The 20,224-nt window shown below is 37.7% G+C and overlaps 1 protein-coding gene across 1 annotated transcript in view; it reads left to right on the top strand.

Moving 5' to 3' along the window:
* Positions 1-20,224, top strand: part of CD109 (CD109 molecule) — a 73,149-nt gene that overhangs the window by 22,857 nt on the left and 30,068 nt on the right. Inside the window, 16 exon segments of the mRNA XM_069011315.1 lie at positions 3,080-3,119; positions 3,617-3,701; positions 6,042-6,138; positions 7,203-7,338; positions 8,166-8,275; positions 9,937-10,176; positions 10,514-10,615; positions 10,703-10,765; positions 12,249-12,425; positions 13,296-13,448; positions 14,181-14,255; positions 14,690-14,750; positions 15,264-15,399; positions 16,160-16,277; positions 19,037-19,150; positions 19,355-19,573. Coding sequence (XP_068867416.1) covers positions 3,080-3,119; positions 3,617-3,701; positions 6,042-6,138; positions 7,203-7,338; positions 8,166-8,275; positions 9,937-10,176; positions 10,514-10,615; positions 10,703-10,765; positions 12,249-12,425; positions 13,296-13,448; positions 14,181-14,255; positions 14,690-14,750; positions 15,264-15,399; positions 16,160-16,277; positions 19,037-19,150; positions 19,355-19,573 — 1,926 coding nt within the window.

Below are 20,224 nucleotides of genomic sequence, written 5' to 3'. Positions count from 1 at the left end.
TCCTGTTGCTGAAAGACTTCTAGTTGCTGAGTTTTAGTAGCATACACCTCCAACCAGAAGTTGTTTCTAGTTAAACAGCAATTTGTAATCTAATTTATGGAAGTTGTTATGTATAAATTTATTATCAAATATTGAAGAGTAGTAATGGTTCAGGTGCAACAAGGGCTTTCCAAAATATTTTTAAGAGTATTACTTTTTTTTTTTAAAGCTTCAGCTATAAAGCAACTTTCAGAATTAACTGGGAATGTTTATATACTTTACATATTGAAGTTTTTAGCTTTTGAGGTTTAATATATGTTGCAGTGTATCCACAGTGAATTCTGTCATGTTTTACTGCTAGGTCAGTTATGGATTTCACATTTGATGCATTAAGTTTAATGTTGTATATATAATTGCTTAAAAATGTGTCACACTTCTTCAGAATCAGACTGTACATAAAACTTTTGTCATTGGCTGAGTATTCAGTAGTTTGCAAATGTGGACAGATATTCAATCAGGATCTGCTAGTGTAAATAGTCGTGACACTGGTGGGACTCTGACTAGTTTCTGGAGACTGTGCTATTGAGTTTGAACAGAATTTCATTTTGGAGTTTCCTGCATGTGAAAACAAAGCATGGAAGTGATCATGAAGTGCTTCTGTTAGTCCTGTCTAGACAAAAATCTGCTTTATTTAGCTGCAAAGCCAAGGCGGAAGAGTGCTCCTGACAGGGCCAGTGAGACAATGAGGTAGCCCCAGGAATGCAGCCGGTGCCAGCACTGCGCTTTTCCAGGGCAAAGCCCTGGACCACACCCAGAGTCTTTCCCCATGCTCTAACAGCGATGCAAGTCAATGTCAGAAAGAAATAAGAAAGTGGACCCAGATCCGATTCATTCCAGGGACTTTCAATTGCCAGAGAAGAGAAATCTGTGGGGAACAGTTCCTGTGACCTCACTTTTGTTGGATCAGACCTAATGAATTAAAGCAGGACGGTTCATCACAGCAGAGCAGAACCTAGACTGTAGTTATTAGGGATTCTTGGATGTCAGGATCCACAGCGTCTAAGGCTCTCCTGCAGAAAGGCTCATCCTCATCATCCCAGAACACTTCTGTGGATCTCTTTTTTGGCACTTTTTTCTTACTCTGGGCGATGGACACAGAATGCAATAGGTGTTCTGCAGTTTAAGAAATGATGATTTAGAGCAAAATGTTGTTAGTCTGGAAGGGTGAGTGTACTTAAGAAGCAAGAGAAGGCACGGAAGACAAAACCTGTACTAGAATAAAGCAGCTCTGGAAAAAAAAATGGAATAGGCATGGTGTTGTTTTCCTATCTTAAAGAAAACTCCTGAAAATCTCTCTGGGGTTGTGCATATATAACTAACTGACTAACTGCTTGTCTGAAAAGCCACTGTTCCTGGAAACTGGTTTAACAACTTCCACTTCAGTATATTTGAACAATGTTTGCCAGAGAGACAGCCTTGCCCCAATGAACTAAAATGATAGAGTGGTTGAAGTGCTGTTACTTGTCCTACTTCAGACCAGCTTGGCTGAAAAGTGTGTTAGTGGGAGATCTGGCTTGGTATTCAAATCATCAAGATGACCAAGTAGGGTCTTTGCCTTTCCCTGAACCATGAAGCATGGCTTGATTTCTGTCACAAAGCTTGTCATTTTAGAGAAGATGCAGCCAGGAGTACTAGTCTCACTGTAATCTCGTTTTCTACTACTTACAGTTCTCTTAGTTTTTAATTGTAGGTTTTGTGGGTTTTTTTTACTTCTAAGATAATGTGAAACAAAATTTTATTTTCAAGGGAGGTGCTTTTCCACCATGCTATCTGGGGTAACATTTTTTTCAGGGTTTGCTTTATGGCAAGGGTCACATATATACTTAATACTGGAAATAAAAGCTGTACAGAGAACAAGATGTGAGATGAATTCATTACAGGTCATTTCCCTAAGATGCATGTTCCTGAGACTACCTGATACTAATCTGACTGTGGGCTGATATATGCATGTCAGTGCTGTAGCATTTTGTGTTGCACGTATTATGATTTGCACAAAAGTTGTGAAAATAGCTGGTTCTGCATGTATATTTTCAAACCTAGGGATGTAAATATGGCAGTCATTTTGGTGATCAGTGACTTAATAATGAAATGGGCAGCAATCTGATTTTTACTTTGACAGGAGTATTTTGCTAGGAAATGTGTAAATATAGATGTATAACGGGCTTGGTCTGAGATGCTTAACTTGCGAAGTTGTTGATCAGGTAACCAAAATTTATAATTGTTTCTAGTTTAGGTCCTGATCCTAGGTTTTTTTACCACAGGAGTTCTCAGTTTATCTTCTCTTGCCACAAACAGTCATTCCTATCTGATACATCTTGATGTACCCTGACAATTGGTTATCCATATTCATTTTCCGTCTTCAAGAAAATCAGGAAATAAGTGAAAAAATTAGAAAAATAGGAAAATAGAGCACAAGTAACAGCACGTTCTATAGGGTTTTGTATCTCTTTCCTTGATTTTAAGTAATAAATAGCTGAGACAAGAAGATATAACACAGGAGTATCTGCTGAAGTAAGTATGACTGTTTGCAGCCCCCTTTTGAGTAAACGTAGAATCATAAGATTATACATGCTTTTGAAGTAGTCTAGTCCACTAGATAGACACTATAGTAGCCTCTTGTTTGTAGAAGTTAATTTAAGATATGCTAACAAAGGTACTGCTGGTATGTCAGTCATGGTTTATCATGATGACTGTGACTACTTCTGCTAGGTGGTTTTATGCTAGCTAGCTCAGGTATTCAGTTTTTTTTAATACAGAAGCCAGGCATATGTAGACGTCTGCAGACTGGAAGCTGCACAAGCTGTTCATTATATATACTTACAGTCTGCTTCACATGAACTTCTGTGTCCTTCTGTTTTGCAAATATATACTACTGGTCTTTACAGGAGCTGATAGTGATTGAGGCATGATTTAAAATCACACCATGTGAGAAATTGTTGTTTAACTGGAATATGGGTGGGATTTGGCCAAGAAGGTATGTTAAATTTACTAATCTAACCACAGTTGTATGTATTTTCTCATATGAATTTTTTTTCAATAGGGTCAAGCTCATTATCAAAGATTTAAAGTGATGGAATATGGTAAGTGTTATTTAAGGGCATTTAGTAGTGATCAGAATCAGTAGTGATCCTCCATTAATTTATACTAGCTTCCCTTGGCTGGCATGAACATTTTAAATACTCACAAAAACTTTTAATTTCCAAATCTTTGGCTTCTCCGAGACTGACAAAAAATACCTTCTTATCAGCTGCCCTGTTTATCTTTGGTAGTTTTAATGATCCCAGAATATCTGTATAGTATGTGGTTGTGAAGCTTGCTGATGATTCTGTCAAGGCTGAATAAGCTAAATGTTTTATATTTCAGACTTACAAGCTTATGTGCAGGCTGCTTTTATGATGCTTTATTCTCCTTTCAACAAAAAGTTGTAGTCTGGGGATTGGGTTAAAAATGCATCTTACCTTATATTAGGAAACTTAGGAAACTAGAAGTCTTTATCAAATTACATGTTCTACCCTTATTACTTAAAAAAAAAAAAATCTGCTGTGAATTTAATCCTTTCTGTAACTTTTTTTTTTAGTTTTACCAAAATTTGATGTCATGATAACAACACCCTTATACTACTCTTTGAGAGATGAAGATGTAACTGGTGTTGTCTCTGCAAAGTAAGTAAATCACTGATACTGTTGTCACCCTCACTCTTAAGAAACTTACTGCGGGTCTCTAAGTGTCAAAGTAAAACTTACATTTAGAATGCTAACAGAGCCCCATCTATTCAAAATTAGTTGGTTAGTATCCAACAAAATTGAACTGGATTTTGTTGTAACAAGGTTCAGTAGATCTTCAGATTTCTAGTAAGTTCTTTTGGTCTGGTAAGCACTTCTTGAGTATAGCTATACATTTTCAGCTACCTCATTTGAAAATCTTAAGTTTTTTGCTTGTAATATGTATTTTGATGCTTTTTGCTTGTTCTTACAGTTCTTTTATGGTACTTTCCAATTTACCACATTCAGGTCTGTAGGTAGAGTAACTATATTTTATTAGACTACTTGGAAGATTAGGCAAACTTCTGTGAACATCCTTCTTGTTCTAATAAATCAACATTGTGGATTTCAAGTATGGGTTTCTCCTATCAAAATACCTATACCTGTAAATGGGTAAAGAATTAAAAGCTCTTGAGAAATTCAGAAGAGGCTTCAGTGTAGACTCTTGTGTAAATAATATTTTATTTTTCAGCTGAGCAAATATCTAGACAAATATTTACCATGCATTAATTTCAAAGAGAAATTAATTAATTTTTGAAGATGAGAGTCAGGTAGACCTACCTGATCTATCTCTCCAAGACCAACATAAAGGGTCTTTTGTGGGTTATCTAATGCGTAAAAATACATACCTTCTGAAGAAACACTCCATTTATAAGTGAAATGCAGAAATGATTGTGTAGCAAGCTATTTAAATTAAATGTTTGGACTTCTAGAAAACACTTTGTTCTGTAGAATCCATGCAACCTGATATTATAAACTATCAAGGCTAGGTTGGATGGGGCCCTGAGCAACCTGATTTAGTGGGTGGCATCCCTGTCCACTGCAAGGACCTTTAAGATCCCTTCCATCTCAAACCATTCTATGATTCTGTGAATCTCCTAAGGGGGAATTTTAAAAAAAACGTTTTCCTTGCCTTTTTTTACCCCATTCTGCTTTGCTTTGCACTATATATATGCCAAGTAATATTTGGTTTCTTAAGTTGTTCCACAGGATCCTTCCACAGGATACTTGACTCTTTCATTTGGTATACTCATAAAGTATTTGAAAGTGTACCTGTCTGCTGCAATAAATTCATACTTAGACACCAGTGAATCACCTGAGATTGAATCCCAGCAGTGACAAAGTTTTCCTGATACATCATAATTATTCATGGAGAATGACTTCATTCCTGGTGACTGTTTTTATAGACATAACGCTTATTTATACCAAGAGTTTTTATTCCACTTACACTTGTAGATGTCATAAAACCCTTTTTCTTCTCTGGAGTATTATTAGATTAAGTTAAGTACAGGGATGCTGCCCAATGGCAGTGTCATTTCAAGGTTAATGGAAACTTATGACTATAATTAGGTCTGATTAGAAAGACTGAGTTAAAATACAAGACAGTGTTATCAGAGTTATTCCTGTAACTATGCTGTTTGATTTTTCCTTCTGTCTGCTTTTCAGCTTTGATATTACGTAAGTGGCTGCATAATGATTTAAAGTACTTTAAAGTTATCACACCTGCATGTATTACTGCTGAGGACTAGAATGATTTTAGGTGTCCTGTCTGTCCCCATGTCATTCCTCCCTGCCCTCACTTCTCTGTTGCAATGTGAAAATGTCATGGTTTCTCTTAAGTATGACTTGGAAACATTTATACAAAATTTTTATTTCATTGCTGCTCAGTGACTGCAGGTTGCTGCTGTCATCCTAAGAAGGGAGTATGTTACAGTTTTCAGATTTGCCCCAGCTGGACATTGTTTGCAATAATTTCTTGAGACTGTGACTACTAAATAATTAGTAATAATTATTAACAAATATCTGAAAATTTCTCATTTCGTGTTAGCAGTATTTGGTAAACAAAATACTTACACTTCCCACATCCCATTTTAACTCTAATGCATATTAGTTATGATGCTACATCAGTGTTCTATTCAATAACTTGCTTCCAGCTTTTAGCTTAGTATAGTTAACTTTTGTACACTGTACAGCCCATAATGATTTTAATAGGTTTGAGCAGCTTGTTTGCAGGAAAGAGAAGCACTGTGTATCTTCTCCAGGTTTTGGGCTTCCATCTTTAGTGTTGATAAACTGGTCTCAGTATTGCAAACTCCATGTTTCAAAGGAAGAATGTGTTCTAGCCATTTTTGGAGGCCAGAGATTAATATTTTAGTAGGATCTTTTGCCTTGAGAGCTCTTCAGGAGCCCAGGCCCTGGAGGGTGGTGCAGTGTTGTTTGACTTTGCCTGCTGTGTTTCAGGTACACGTATGGAAAGCCAGTAAAGGGAACTGTAACAGTCACTTGCCTTTCTGTCTCTTACTGGACAAACAAGAGAAATATAACAACAACAATGGAGGTGAGTGATCTCTTAGCAGTTTGTTTAAGTGTGTGTCCTGTTGTGGTTTAAGTGACACCTGGGACCATTCCTGAGTGCCAAGTTCAGCTGGCATGGTCTATGGAGTCACTTGCATGGAGAGTGTTAAACTCTCTTTAATTTCCAGCCTAAAGCATGTACATTCAGACTGCTTGTTGGGAATGATTCTTGGCACCTGTGTTCCCTTTGCCTGTGCCTGGAAGTTATTTTGGAGAGTACCAGTTGACCCAGGTAAAAAAATTTTCCAGGAGCCACATAGGTGCTGGAGGACTCATACTAAGGATTGCTCCCTGGCCATGTGCTGCTGCACACTGAGCTCTGTGTCACAAGGCCAGAGGAGAACACTCCAAATGTCTAGGTGGAGCTCTAGCATGGTAGAAACCAAAGCATTTTGCCTACTAATTGCCAGCAATTACATTTGAGCTGCTGCAGTAATTGTAACCTGAAGCGTGAAATTTAAAACGACATACAGTTTCAATCTGAACACTTAAAAGACGTGATAGATTAATTGCATTCTTTTTGAAAAATCAGACGTTTGAGTCCACTTTTGAGATGTGGACTGTGTTTAAAAAAGGTTAAAGTTTTGCTACATGAGGTAACTGTAATTTTCTGTTTGGTGACTTTAGCTGCTGTCTGAGTTCAGTGCCTTCAGCAGCACTTAGTCTACAGAAACGCTGAGCTCAGATGCTGAATAGGGTGTACCCCTCTCCTCAGGCAGGAACTTGTTCATTGAATTTTTCTCTAAAGCTTAGGTACCGTGGTGCTAGCCATGTAGAAATAGACAATTCTAGAAATTAGGAAAAAAAAATTAACTTTTTCCATAAAGTATTGTTGCCTCTAAAAAAGTAGTGAACTTCTACTGGATTCAATAAAAATGGTTGCTGACAGCAAAAAAATAAATGGTCAGCATTCATAATTTTCTGGTGTTGACTCTCCAAAACTTGTATATGGAGAGAGCTACAGGACTTAACCAGAAATAAGCTACTGTAGACAGAAGGATGCCCTTGGCTTTTCTGGCTCAACAGTTATTTTTTCCAACATTGCAGATAAATGGATCTGTGAATGTAACCTGTAACAAGCTTATGTTGCAAAACTTGAATGCTGAGCAGTCGTGGCACCAAGGTGACAGCGATTACATAGAGCCGATAGAAATGATCGCAGTGGTGACTGAGTCACTCACAGGTATGTGGCTGTGTGAGGTCTGCTGAGGGAAATCCAGAGTAGGTGGGGCTGGAAGGCCTTACTGCTGTGTGGAAGAGCTTGGAGCACTAGAAAAGTATCACATACTGATGTCAGCACAAACCATCCACATGCAGATATATTATCTGAACGTTGCTTGCCTAGAAATTAAATAGTTTAACCAGCTGTTAACTCAGTTGAATAGAGTTCTATGCTAAATGATTGATTAAATAGCCAAGAAATACATTCTGATGAGAGCTTAAAGTCAGTAACTGATCCTTTTTGATGAGAAGAGCAGGCATAAAGAATTGCTAGTATTAGCCTGAATTTTACAAATTTAGGTTTAATCATAAACTTGCCTGACTTTGGGTATTTGTAAGCCACGTTAGTAGAAAGAGTTCCCTGGTCCTATGTTGTCCACAGTCTAGCCCCTTCTAGATGGACTGATTTGCAAACTGAGGGGTTTTTGTGAGTTCATGTTCCACTGCACCTTGCACATTAGAAAAAAAAATCGTGTACAAAATTTCTGCCTGTCCCTGAAACTGGGTTTCGTTACAGACATTCTGTAGAAACTCTGGCAAGGTGAAGCTGGCTGATTTGGGATTAAGTTCCTTGTGTCATTCTGACATAGCCTTATAGTTGTAGCAGGCAGTACCAGAACATATACCACCTTTGTACTGATGTTCAGCTAGAAGGATGAAGAATGATAGGGGTGGAAATGGGGAAACATAGGATAGAGTTATTTCAAAGTTGGGGAATAAATTGTATTGCTGCTAAAGTAATATATGTGTTAAATGCATGTTATCTAAACACATACAATTATTCTACAGGAATCTCCCAAAATTCAAGTACCATCATATTTCCAAAGCAAAGTGACTATTTTATTGAATTTCTAGACTACTCCAGAGTTATAAAGCCTTCTCTGAACTTCATAGCTACTGTAAGTTCTCATGTTTGATTATCATCTGTGGATAAGAAAATGTGACTTCTCCTCTATGCTTATATAGCAAAGTTTGCCTTGGATTTTTAAGTGTAATTTACAGATTGGTTTTCAAATTCCTTCTTTTTTTCGCAATACATATCAGCAAATAGTAAACTTGGAGGCATTTGCTCTAGAAAAGGGTAAAGTGGCAGGGAATGCTGTAGTCTTGGCAGGATATATGTGAGTATAGTTTCTCAGCATTCTCATGGAAGAGAAATCTTCCCTAGCTGGTTCTTTTCCATTAGGTGACTGTGCTTTGAAACAACAGATTAGTTATTGAGTTCTAAACCTTTTTATGTCTAACTCTGTGTATATTAATATACACACACACACACACACAAATATATACTTCATATAGTGCATTTATCTACTTAAACAGCTTTTACATAATTCAGTTAAAACTCGTCGAACCACACTGCTCTCAAGTGAAAGTGTTCTTCCTGCCTCCTGTCCTTTTTCATGCCAGCTGCAGTCCACTCATAGAAGTATTTCGTGTTCTTCATTCTGTCCCTCATCTGCATTCAGTATTTCTACATTTTGCACTGGTTGCAGGTTGTATCCCTGCATTTTGCTTGAAAATCCATTTTATAATTCTTGAGCTTTTACTGTATAGAAGTGAGACCTAAATAGCAGTGATTTAGGCTGAGTATACTCTTCCAGATCAAGAGTAGGCTCAAGGTGTAGCTTTATGCTCACCTGATCATTTGGGCTTTTGGGTTTTGTGCTTTTCATTTTCTTTGACAGCATCCCAGTTTGAATCCACCTGTTTTTTTCTCCTCTTCCAAAGATTACTTGAGTGAGAGACAGCTGAGGCATCTTGCAATTCTTGCAGCTGGCAGACAGGAAAGTATCAGTTAGGCTCCAAAAGAAGTGTGAATGAACAGCTGCTGCTGTTACTGATAAGTGGAGATCTTCATATGGTCTTCAGAGAGAGAACAGGAAAATCATGGCTGAGGAGGAGAGGTAGTGCAGTGACATCTATGGACTGAAAAGGGAAACATCAGTGCTTTTAAATGTAAAAGTTGATTTTTTTGGTGGTGTATAGTTCAGAATAAGAATGATTTTACTGGATGAAAATCTGCTTGAATGTGGGCATAAAGGTTCTAAGTTGCAGTGCTGATTGATTTATGACAGAGTGAAGAGGTTGCACACTGTTGATTTTCAGCCTGGTTTCAGTCTTCAACTCATTTGATGCATTCATAAACACATCTGACTCCTTTTCCCACATGATGTAAATGTTAGGTTGCCCTTTCTTGTGGTGGTGATAAAAGTTATGTATTCAGACTGTAGGTGGGATATGTATAATTTACCTGAGACACAAACATTTTCAACTACAAGAGTAATTGGGAGAGCTGAAGCGTGTCACGTCTCCTTTCAGTTCCATCTTACTCTTTTTTTATTCCCTGGGGTTATGAATAATTTTGTTCTTGCCTGACTTGCCTACTTGCAGTGTTTATAGGGAACAAAAATAAAGCTATTGATGTGTGAGAAATCTGAGGATACCTTATTTTTCTTGATACGATATGAGTGCAAATATATTGTTACATGCTATGTGTTGTGCATTTTAGCTTTACCCTTTTTTGATGGGTTTGATAAGTGTTTTCTTTCTTTTTGTTTAGCTAAAGGTGTCACGTTCTGATAGCAACCAGCTGACAGCTGACGAGAGGCAGAATCTTGTAACAATCACTGCTCAACAGTCAGACCTGCTTTTCCATCACTCTTCACTTTCTCATCTGGAAAATGAGGCAACAGAGGAGAGAAATCTGACAGTCCATGTCCTGAACTACACAGTCCCAGAAAATGGAGTAATTGATGTTGAGTTTCCAATCCTGTCTGATACAAAAACTCTGAGAGTTCAGGTACTGCTTTGTAACATGTTGCTTTGGAGTGTTGCCACACTAAATTGCATGGCTGGGATCAGTGATATGCTGTCCTGATATCTGCAATAGTTGACATGTCACCTATTGTTATTTTTGTTACCTCATATTTTATATATGTTACAGCTGGAAGGAAAGTGATGGATCTTGTCAAATGGGGACTAAGATATCAAAAGAGAAAAACCCAGACACCCAAAGCAAGCATAAAGTGGTCTTTTACTATGGGTACCATGCTCTTGTAAACAGTACAACATACATGAACACCACGGATTTTGCTGTTTTGTTAAGAGATTTTTTTTTTTTTTGCACTGTCTCACAGGCAGAGTTCCTCAGCAGTAAGACTGACATAGGTGTTTATGACGTGTTCAGTTCCCCCAGTCAGACTTATCTCCAGGTTAAAACAAAGGGCCAGGATATAAAGGTACAGTCTGAGACAAAACTTGCCACAATAAAAACTTAAGTTACTCATTGTTTTTCCATACTCATCCAAATCATGTGCTTTTCCTAGGCTGGGAAGCCTTTTGAGCTGAGTATTGAGAGCAACAAGCCAGTTAGAGAGTACCACTATCTGGTAAGTTACTGGCTTTACATATGGGGACAATCCAAGGTGACTTTTACCAACTTGAGAAGTGCTCCAGTGAGTGGAATGTGATTAAACATTAGAGAGATTCAGCATTTTTTAATTGTCCTTTGTGAAAGAGGAGGCCCAAAAAACTTCCTTTCCACTAGGATGGTACTTTATGAAAGAGAGCTCTTATTTTTCTACCTAAGAGGAATGCCCCTGGCCCTGTAAGGAGGTGCTTGTGGAAAAAATGCTTCTCTGATCTGGGTGTTGGGTTATTTCTGCTTGCAGATATGAGATAAGGCACAACTGTGAGAACAATACTGTTTCTGACTGTGCAGAGCACCTGCAGTGGGAGAAGGGACTAGGATGTCCCAGGAGCAGCCGAAACTGTGGCTTTGTCAGCAGATCCTGCAGATGCAGGTGGAAGCAGGGGCCTGGTGGAGCCCCTATGCAGATTCGGGGCTGTCAGGCTGAGCCTGTGGGTACAGGGTGAGAAGAGCTGCCTGCTGAGGAAACAGATGGTTGAGTGGACAGACTGGCATTGTTAACAAGGGAAATTCACAGGAAGCATTTTAAAATAAATGTCTTGGGTAGTGGCCTGTTTAATTTCTCAGCTGCTCTACTGTATCTTCCAGTATCTGAATGGAAAGATTTATTATATATACCATCCCATCCTGTCTTTAACATGTGCCTGTCTTGTTCACAGTCTGCATCTTAGTGACCATGATAGCTAGATTCTTTTTCTTTCACAGACTTTTAACAGTAAACTGAATTAGGAAAACCTATATAAAAATATATATAAAATTTGGGCATTCTTATGTATTTTCTAGAATAGAAACACTCTCTAGAAAGTTTAATATAAATCAGGTCTATGCAACCAAAGGCGAGGAACTGCCTTTCATTTCTCTGTCTTCATTTAGTAAGTCTATGTAGGAACAAATGTAGAGTGAAAAAATTGTTGCTGTGGACCTGAAATCCAGGTATTTTGAGGTAGCTTCATACTAGCTCTAATCTGATCTGTTAAAATGAATGCCTGCTTTTAACTGGAGCTATTACTAGACCCCAGTTCACACTCTCCATGAGGCAAACCAAAGTGTTCTAAGTAGGATGTTTTGGAGGTTTGCTTTTAAAGCTATATGCCTGATCCAAACTCAAATGCTGTTACAGATGACCCACATGAGCCAACCCTATTACTGTTGTATTTTATGTTCTCATAGCATATGTGTACACTTGTTGTAGTTCTTTACTTGTCTGTAGTGATACAGGAATTAAAACACAGAAAAAGAATTATTATTATTAAAAGAAATCTATTATTTAAATATTACATTACCTACCATGCCCATTTTCACAGAACTGGTCTACCATTTAGTAAAAAAACCCAATGAATCACAGCTATGTGTCTCCAGCAGCTACTTGTAGAAAGAATTGTTGAGCTTATGACATATTGAGGATACCAACAGTTTGAGTGTTACATTTTTTTCTCCTTCAGGTATTATCTAAGGAACAAATTATGGCTTTTGGCACAAAGGCTACAGAAACATTCTCTTTAACAGCAGAAAATTCCTGGGCTCCTTTGATATCTATACTTGTATTCTATGTAGATGAGCTTGGAGTTGTTGTAAATGATGCTCTCACTGTCCCCATCCAGCCTGCTTTGGATGACAAGGTAATTGTATTGAACTTGTGTCTGAGACCATGTTTTTGTCTGGGTGTTGTGTGGCAAACAGTATTTTAGATCATAGGATTGTAACTGTAAAAACTTTTTTCATAGAGGATCTAATCTGAGGTTTGTGCAAGTCTTTGGAAAGACTTTTGATAATACCAGTGCAGTTAGGGTCCAGTTTTTGCATATTTGCAAGTCGTTTCTACTGGTGCTGTGTTTTCCACATGAACAGTTGCACAGCATCTCCTCGTATTTTTGATAGTTTGGTCAATTACTGAGCCGAAGATTCCTCTGGCCAGTATAGTGACAAGTATCGTAAGTGCTCTAAGGGCAGAATTGTAAATGTTTATAAAGACTTTGTTCTAGCCAGTCAGTGGTCACATTGTGACCAGTGTTTGTGTTTCATGGGACTATCCATGCTTTAACTCAAAAAAGTTTGAAGAAGAGTGGGAAAATGCCTAGTGCATCAGTGAATTGATTTTTCAAGCTTACTTACTAGGATGAGATTTAGTCCTTTGTGCAAATAAAAGCCTCCCTATAACTTTTTATAGGTGACACCATCCAAAGCCTGGATGGGTTCAAATTCTCTCTCTCCTCTGGAGACTTTAGCACTTATAACCAGACATCAGTAGGGAGCCTGTTTGTCCTGCTGCATGAAAAATGTCTTCATTTGCCTCATGATTTATTCAAGTTACCAAAAGTCCTAGGAAAAAGACTCTCAGAGGTCCCCAGCGTCCCAAATGTTCTAGAAAAAGCAAATCCAGGGTCTTAATTATAGCCAAATAATCTAAAAAAATGACTTTCTGAGAGTTGTTAACAGCTGTAATTATCACTGTAGAATTTAAATCAGTGCTGTGTTTCACTTTTTTCTAGATTAAAATCTCTTGGAGCAAAGATAAGGTCAAGCCATCTGAGAAAGTATCCCTTAAAATAAGTACAACAGAGCCAGGATCAGTAATTGGACTTTCAGTTGTTGATAAAAGTGCAAAGCTTCTGGGAGAAGGTAGTGATATAACAGAAGAATCTGTAAGTATATGGGAAAAAAGGTTTTCATTATTGTGTGTATGAAATATGTATGTTTGTGGAAATGTTACAGATTATATGCTGAACAAGTAATGTTCTTTGAGCATGATTTTTAGGCTGTAATTACGCAGATGTTTTTTACTTTTGCAAGTAATATGAGCAGCAATGACTGTAAGGCTTAAAAGGTCATAAACACAGCATTTCGAATTCCAGTCAATACTTCATTATTCTTCATTTGATAAACTGTTAAGACTTGGCAGTTTCTTCATTCAGAAAAGACAAAGAAGTTAGGAAAAAACCCCTAATGATTTGTGTTTTGCGCTATTTAAATTTAATAATATAAAATGAAGAATTTTTATTCTTGGGAGGGCAGAATAATTATTCATACTTTTAAATTACCTTTATTTGCAGAAGCTCTACTGCATCTACAGTTTGAAAGAGCTTGCAACATATATCATTCCTAAAGTGCTCAAAGTACATAGCCTAAGTGCCATAAAATATTGATGGGCTGTAGGCTCTGTTCTAGGCTTATATATGGTCTTGGTCACCCTTCCATTAATCGTAAAACCACTGCAGCCTAACCCCCTTCATCCTGTCACAGACTCTTTTCTCTTTGGCATGAGAGCTAAGCAAGCTACAGCTTGTGGTACAGCTGTATGAATTAGCAACAGTGAAAGTTCTTAAAACTGTGAGTTGGCATTCAGTCTTTGGAGGATTTTTTATTTTTTTTCTTAGGTCCTCCATGAGCTCAATTTGTACAGCACGGTGCAGTATTTCCCCCTGGTCAGAGGTTCTTCTGGTGTATTTCAGGTACTTTATTTTTTCATAATTCTAGGCTTTTTTTACTGCTTAGTGATTTGCACATCACTTGCCAGAAAAAAGTTAACTTTCTAACTTTTGTAACTATAGACAATGTACTGTTTTCTTGGCTACTATGAGTTTTGAAGTGTGAATTTTGTCAATATGTAATACTCTGAATACCAAGAAATATATGTATACTTCCATAAATACAGGTTGCTTTATGCTTGATACAGTCTTCACTTTGAAAAGTTTTTAGTCATTATGGAAATACTCAGATTCATATCACCTCCATTTTGTAGGTTCCTGTGTATTATTTGCTTTAGTTCTATGCTTGCTTTATGACTTTATTTACTTAAAAAGAAAGAAGAGAAAAAGAAAATAGATAAGCACTGTTGATGTCTTGAATGTCCTGTATTGAGATATACTGTATAAATTTTATCCAGAAATGCAGCCTTTGGGTATCAACTGATGCCGTTCTTGAGGAGGATAAGGAACATTTTCTTTGTAAGTAATACAACAAATGTAGTCAAATCTAGTTTACTGAGTGGGGAAGGAGGTCCAAGGGATAGGGCCCCTATTATGTCTTCTTACTGTGCTGCATATAGGTTGCATCCAGCCTTACAAACTATTATCATTTCAAGGGTTCAAGGCATACAAAATTCATACCATCAGCATTTTAGAAATTTTCCTTTTTCACTGCAGTGACATTACCCCTTAAAAGCCTGAGGGTGAGTGGAGTTTTCGTCAGCTGATGTATGTTTTAGTGGTTTGTCATGTGTAGCCAAACTGCATGGCCTCTGTTTCATAAGCACTCCACAGAGGCCATGTAGAAATTTGTATGAAACTTTTTTATTCTTAAAACAAAAAAGTTCCTAGTGTCACACAGCAGTCTTACCATATGTAAAAAGCTATAGATTAGTCCAAACAGTATATTAATTTGACTTTTCTTAATTATATTTATTAAGAGTTTTCTAAATATAGATATTTGTAGGTAGGACAGTATTTTTTATTTTGTAGATGGTGGAATGATACCGATAGAGGATGGTTTCGGTGATGATATGCCGGTATCTAAAAATGGACCTCCTGATTTCAGCAATCTCTATGTGAGGACACATTTTCCAGAGACTTGGCTTTGGATCGACACTGAAATGAGGTATAGAAGCAAATGGAAACCGATTTGCATTTGCAGGTTTTTTTATTTTTTGTAGGTTTCAGTGGCATTCTGCACCAGTGCTGAAGAACACTGCTTTAAAATGTAGCATTATTTATATTCTGCTACCACCTAGAGGCCACAAGTGAGACTGAAATTGGAAAAATGAGGAGTTGTACAACTGCAGAAGAGAGGATTATGCTGACTGAAATCCTAGGAGTTTCAATATAAGCTGGATAAAAATCCTGGAGACAAAAGAAACTCTGGCTTTTACAGATGGGGACATAATAGATAGGGACACCTAGTGTTTTTCTCTACAGGACATAAAAAGATGGTGATTAGCCTAGAAGGGGAAATTATTGCTGTCTGCACCTAATTCAATGCATAGTTCAAACTGTCAAATGATGGTGAAATATGACCTGCATCGTGAAGCACAAATCTTGTATTCTTTTACAGCTGAGAAGTTCAGGAAGCAGCCATCATCTGGGATTGTTTTAAAAGGACATGTAAAAGTGGATTACATGTAATGTGATTCAGTGTAATTACCTTCAATTCATGTAATTTGAAATAATTTAAATTTTTAAAATAATTTTGATCCCATCACAGTATTCCTAAATGGTTAGAAGAAGAAAAATGGATAATGAGCAGCTTTTCTTTCCAGGAGTTTGGACTTAATTTTTCATGCATTTTAGATGTGTGTATCCACTTACTGATGTCTGTAAATGGATGGTTTTGAAAGTCTGCTCTCCCCTTCTGCCATCAGATCTAACACAGAAACCACAATGGATGCCATTGTACCCGATACCATCACATCCTGGGTAGCCAGTGCTTTTGTGATCTCTGAAAACGGTGGGCTTGGAGTGACAACTGCCCCGGTGGAGGTACCATCTCACTAGAGTTCTCCTTTAAGGCTGGTAACACTGTAGGTTGTTGCTGGACTCTGATGTAGTTCTAACAGCAGCACCTCCTTATACTAATGAAGAGATTGAGGGGCTGCGTGTATTCAAACTGTAAGGAAAACATCATCACTGAAGACATGTATGATACTATATCTGCCTTCCCTTCCTGCTCATACACATATCTAAGACTCTACACAGATATTTGGATGCCTATTTCTGTTGGAGAAGAGTACTTCCTGGATGTGCCCATTTCAGAATCTTTGTATGTAGAAAGGGGCAATGACTATCTGGGAACAGTGTTGCATGTTTTCTTGGCTCTTCCCAGAGAGCATTCCATGAGTTGGTAACGTATGCAGTGAGGTTTGCACAGACTGGCAGGGAAGAGGTGGCTGGGATGTGAGAGGCATTTGTCTGCTGCTCTGCTAACACTTATGGCTAATGCTTACCCCAGGGAGGGAGAACAGGAGAGCTGATTTAAGACTAAATTTATCTATCAAAAGCAGTCTTGGAGTACACAGGTACCCCATATCTAGATAAACTTGCAGGGGGCTTAGACTAGATGTTATCCAGAGGTCTTTCACAACAGAACCATTCTGTGATCTGTGATAGGTGCTAAGTTTTGGATGACTTAGCCTGAGGAGCAGAGTGGACCCTGAGAGCTAGCCATGGGATGAGATTATTCTTGCTCCCAAATTTCTGTGTCCTGAGGCTCTTTTCATGCTTCCAAGTGTTTGAGGAGTTTAGCAGTTTAAGCTAAATTCAGCACTCCTCAGGTTAGATCTCTAACCTGAGATTCCCAGAGTACAAGTTCAGTTGCCCTAGGATCACTCTGTATTCAAGGAAACCGCTGCTTAAAGAGAGTTGTTTAGCCTGTTTAAAACAGGAATTAATGCTTGAAGTCTCATTTAGCTAATATTTTATATACATAGAATAATCCTTCCATTCATTATGTAAAGATCCTAGAGAAGCTATGTTCCTATCAGAGACAATTCCACTCACATACCTAAGTTTAGAAAGGTTGAAACTGTAGTAGTGGGCCATAGATTTCCATCTTGCTTCCTGGACTAGGGGAAGCATAGCTTGTAGACAGCCAGCTTATCCATTTAAGTTCTCATGCCCTCAAATTCTTGGGGAAGGGCAACTTTTGAGATCCAAACTGAGATCTAGGTCAAGATTTCACAGTTGGCTTCTATACCAGACACAGAGCTTGTGCTCTGAACACCCTGATCTGAACCTCACTACAGAATTTGGAGCCCAGTCTGGATTTTGTGGCTAAGGCTCGTTTGAGACTGGAATCCTTATTCTTGTTTCTTTTGGTTGGCTTGGCAGAAATGGGACAGAAAAAAGGATAGTTTTCTGATTAAAACTGTGTGGAAATACACACTTGGCCTCTCATCCTCAAGTGTGAGAAGGCTGCAAGTAGAACAGATGTTGAGATAATAATTTAGCTATAATCACCCCCGTGCACTGCTCAGTACTTCACTATTGTTGGGACATTTAGGTTGTGCTTAAGAGTTCCATATGGCTGAAACATGTTAATCAGTACCATACAGAGAGGCAATTAAAAGAAAGACATGAAAAATTTAATGGGGGAAGGAAGTAAGTGACATCTGCGTGCTTTATGTCATGTACTGTTTTGCATAATTTTTTTTTTTTTACTTCTCCTACGCAGAGTGTCAATAATTTTACTCAGTTTTATTTTATTGTAGTATACTGGCATATCCCTGAGTGTAAGACTTCAGTTTTTATTTAAAGTAAAAAGACAAAAAAAAAATAGGTGCATAGGGAAAGCCTTTACTATGAACTAACCAAAAAAGTCTCCATCAGAACTTCTCTAATGTTTAATAGCTAAAGAAGTTTATGACACTGAGAGCTTTAGCAAACAAATTTTTTTTTTACAGAAAGCATTGGAATATTTGCTAGCTAGAAAAGAAAAGCTGAGGGATTTTTGTTTCTGAAACTCAAAACACTTGGAAGACTTTTTTAAATGCAAACCAGATTAAAATAATTTTTAATTGACATTTTGCTTATAGAGGATATTATGTCCCAGCCATTCTTATTGTACAGCTGTTCATAAACAGTGAAATTTTGATCCCATTCAGCTTGATGAGACGTTAACACTGACTTCTTAGAGTCAAGATTTCTTTCAAAATGCTCTGTTCACAGATAAAAGAAACTGCTTGCTCGTATATTTCTGCAGTTTTTATTTTAATTAATAAAGTACATATTTTTAGAAGTATAACTAAATAACTTACGTTAAGATTAATCTTACTAAATAAAAAAAGCACTGTAAGGGGGTTGAGTTACAGAATTTGAGTGAGTTAGTTATTTAGTTACTATTGTATTGACATGAAAATAGGTCAACTTACAGAGTCTTAATCATTCATTACTTGTGTACTCAAAACAATTCAGTTACCTTAATGAGCGTTCAGGACAGTTCACAGCTTCCAAAGTTGCAAGATGATGGACTCTTAGTCCTAATTCAGTTGCCTCTGTTGGGGCTGCCCTGTCAAAGCTGTCAGCAGCTCTCATCTGAACGGTGTCTCTAAAGGTGCTAACGACCAGAAGTATCTTTGCCTTCTGCTTCAGCCCCTCAGTAATGCGTTTTGTCATCTGTAGAGTACAACTAAACATACTCTATCACTGAATTTAAAAGTGATCAGAAGACAAGTTGTATAGTAATTTTCTTTCTAGTCTCTAGTCTAGGTTGTAGGGGTTCATGACTGATTTTTGTTTTGCAGCTAGAAGTTTTTCAACCTTTTTTCATTTTCCTGAACCTTCCGTACTCCGTCATCAGAGGAGAGCAGTTCATTTTGGAAGTGAACATCTTTAATTATTTGAAAGAAGAAGCTGAGGTAAAAAGCAATCTCTTTATCTTTGAATGTTACTTGATACTGCAGGGTTTTCATCACTGAGGAAGACCATGTCTTTCTTTGTGAGAACTGGAGTATTTTCTTTAGTGGGCAGACCTACTTGTCTACACACAAAGCAGGTGGCAGATTATGAAAGCAGCTTTTCAAAATTAACACTTTGTATTGCAAATATTACTGTATTTACAGGTTACTGTGATCCTGGATATGAATGATGCTTTTGAAATTATTCTAACATCCAATGAAATAAATGCTACAGCAAATCAACAGTCTATATCTGTACCAAGTGAAGATGGGAAAACTGTTCAATTTCCAATCAAGCCAAAACAGCTGGGAGAGATTCCTCTCAAAGTGACAGCAATATCATCTGTTGCTTCTGATGCTGTCATCCAGAAAGTTTTAGTAAAGGTAAATAGTGTGTAGCTTGGCTTGTTCCTGATGTAAATTGTTCCCGAAAACAGGCAACATAGTTCAGCAAAAAGGCAACTGAGTGTACTTGTCTGCCTCTTGGTTTGTGTGGTTGGTTTGGGGTCAGGTGGCCTTAAGTAGAAAACACTTCTTTTAAAATAATTTGTCCTTTAAAATTCTTTAGATCCCCTTCCAGGAATGAACACATAGATCTATTCAACTACAGATAGTTTGTCCAACGCTTCTTGAAAGCAAGGTGAAACCTATTTGTGTATCACTGAACCCCTGGTGCTATAGCTAATTTAATAATCTGTGGAGAGGAGACCAGGTAACTGTTTGGATAAGTGCAGTTGATTTTACCATACATCTGGCTTTCATTCAAAGCCTATTTTAGATGAACATTTCTGTATTTTGCTACTGGTGCTGGAATTTTAGCCTCCAGGCTTTCTGGTAAACCAGACACAGATAAGACTTGCCTAGCTTTGGATGTCTTGATTTGTGTTGGGCTCCATTTCAGTGGAAGGTGGTAGACAATTGTACATCTCATCCTACAATAAATGCTCAAGATCATAGAGAATGGTTGAGGTTGGAAGGGAGTGGTACAATCTTCCTGCTCAGGGCAGGATCAACTACAGAAGGATACTCAGAACC

Source organism: Aphelocoma coerulescens, chromosome 3, assembly GCF_041296385.1.
Source record: "Aphelocoma coerulescens isolate FSJ_1873_10779 chromosome 3, UR_Acoe_1.0, whole genome shotgun sequence".
Taxonomy (NCBI): Eukaryota; Metazoa; Chordata; class Aves; order Passeriformes; family Corvidae; genus Aphelocoma; species Aphelocoma coerulescens.
The sequence above is the reverse complement of the archived record's forward strand: the minus strand, read 5'-3'. Positions and strand labels throughout refer to the sequence as shown.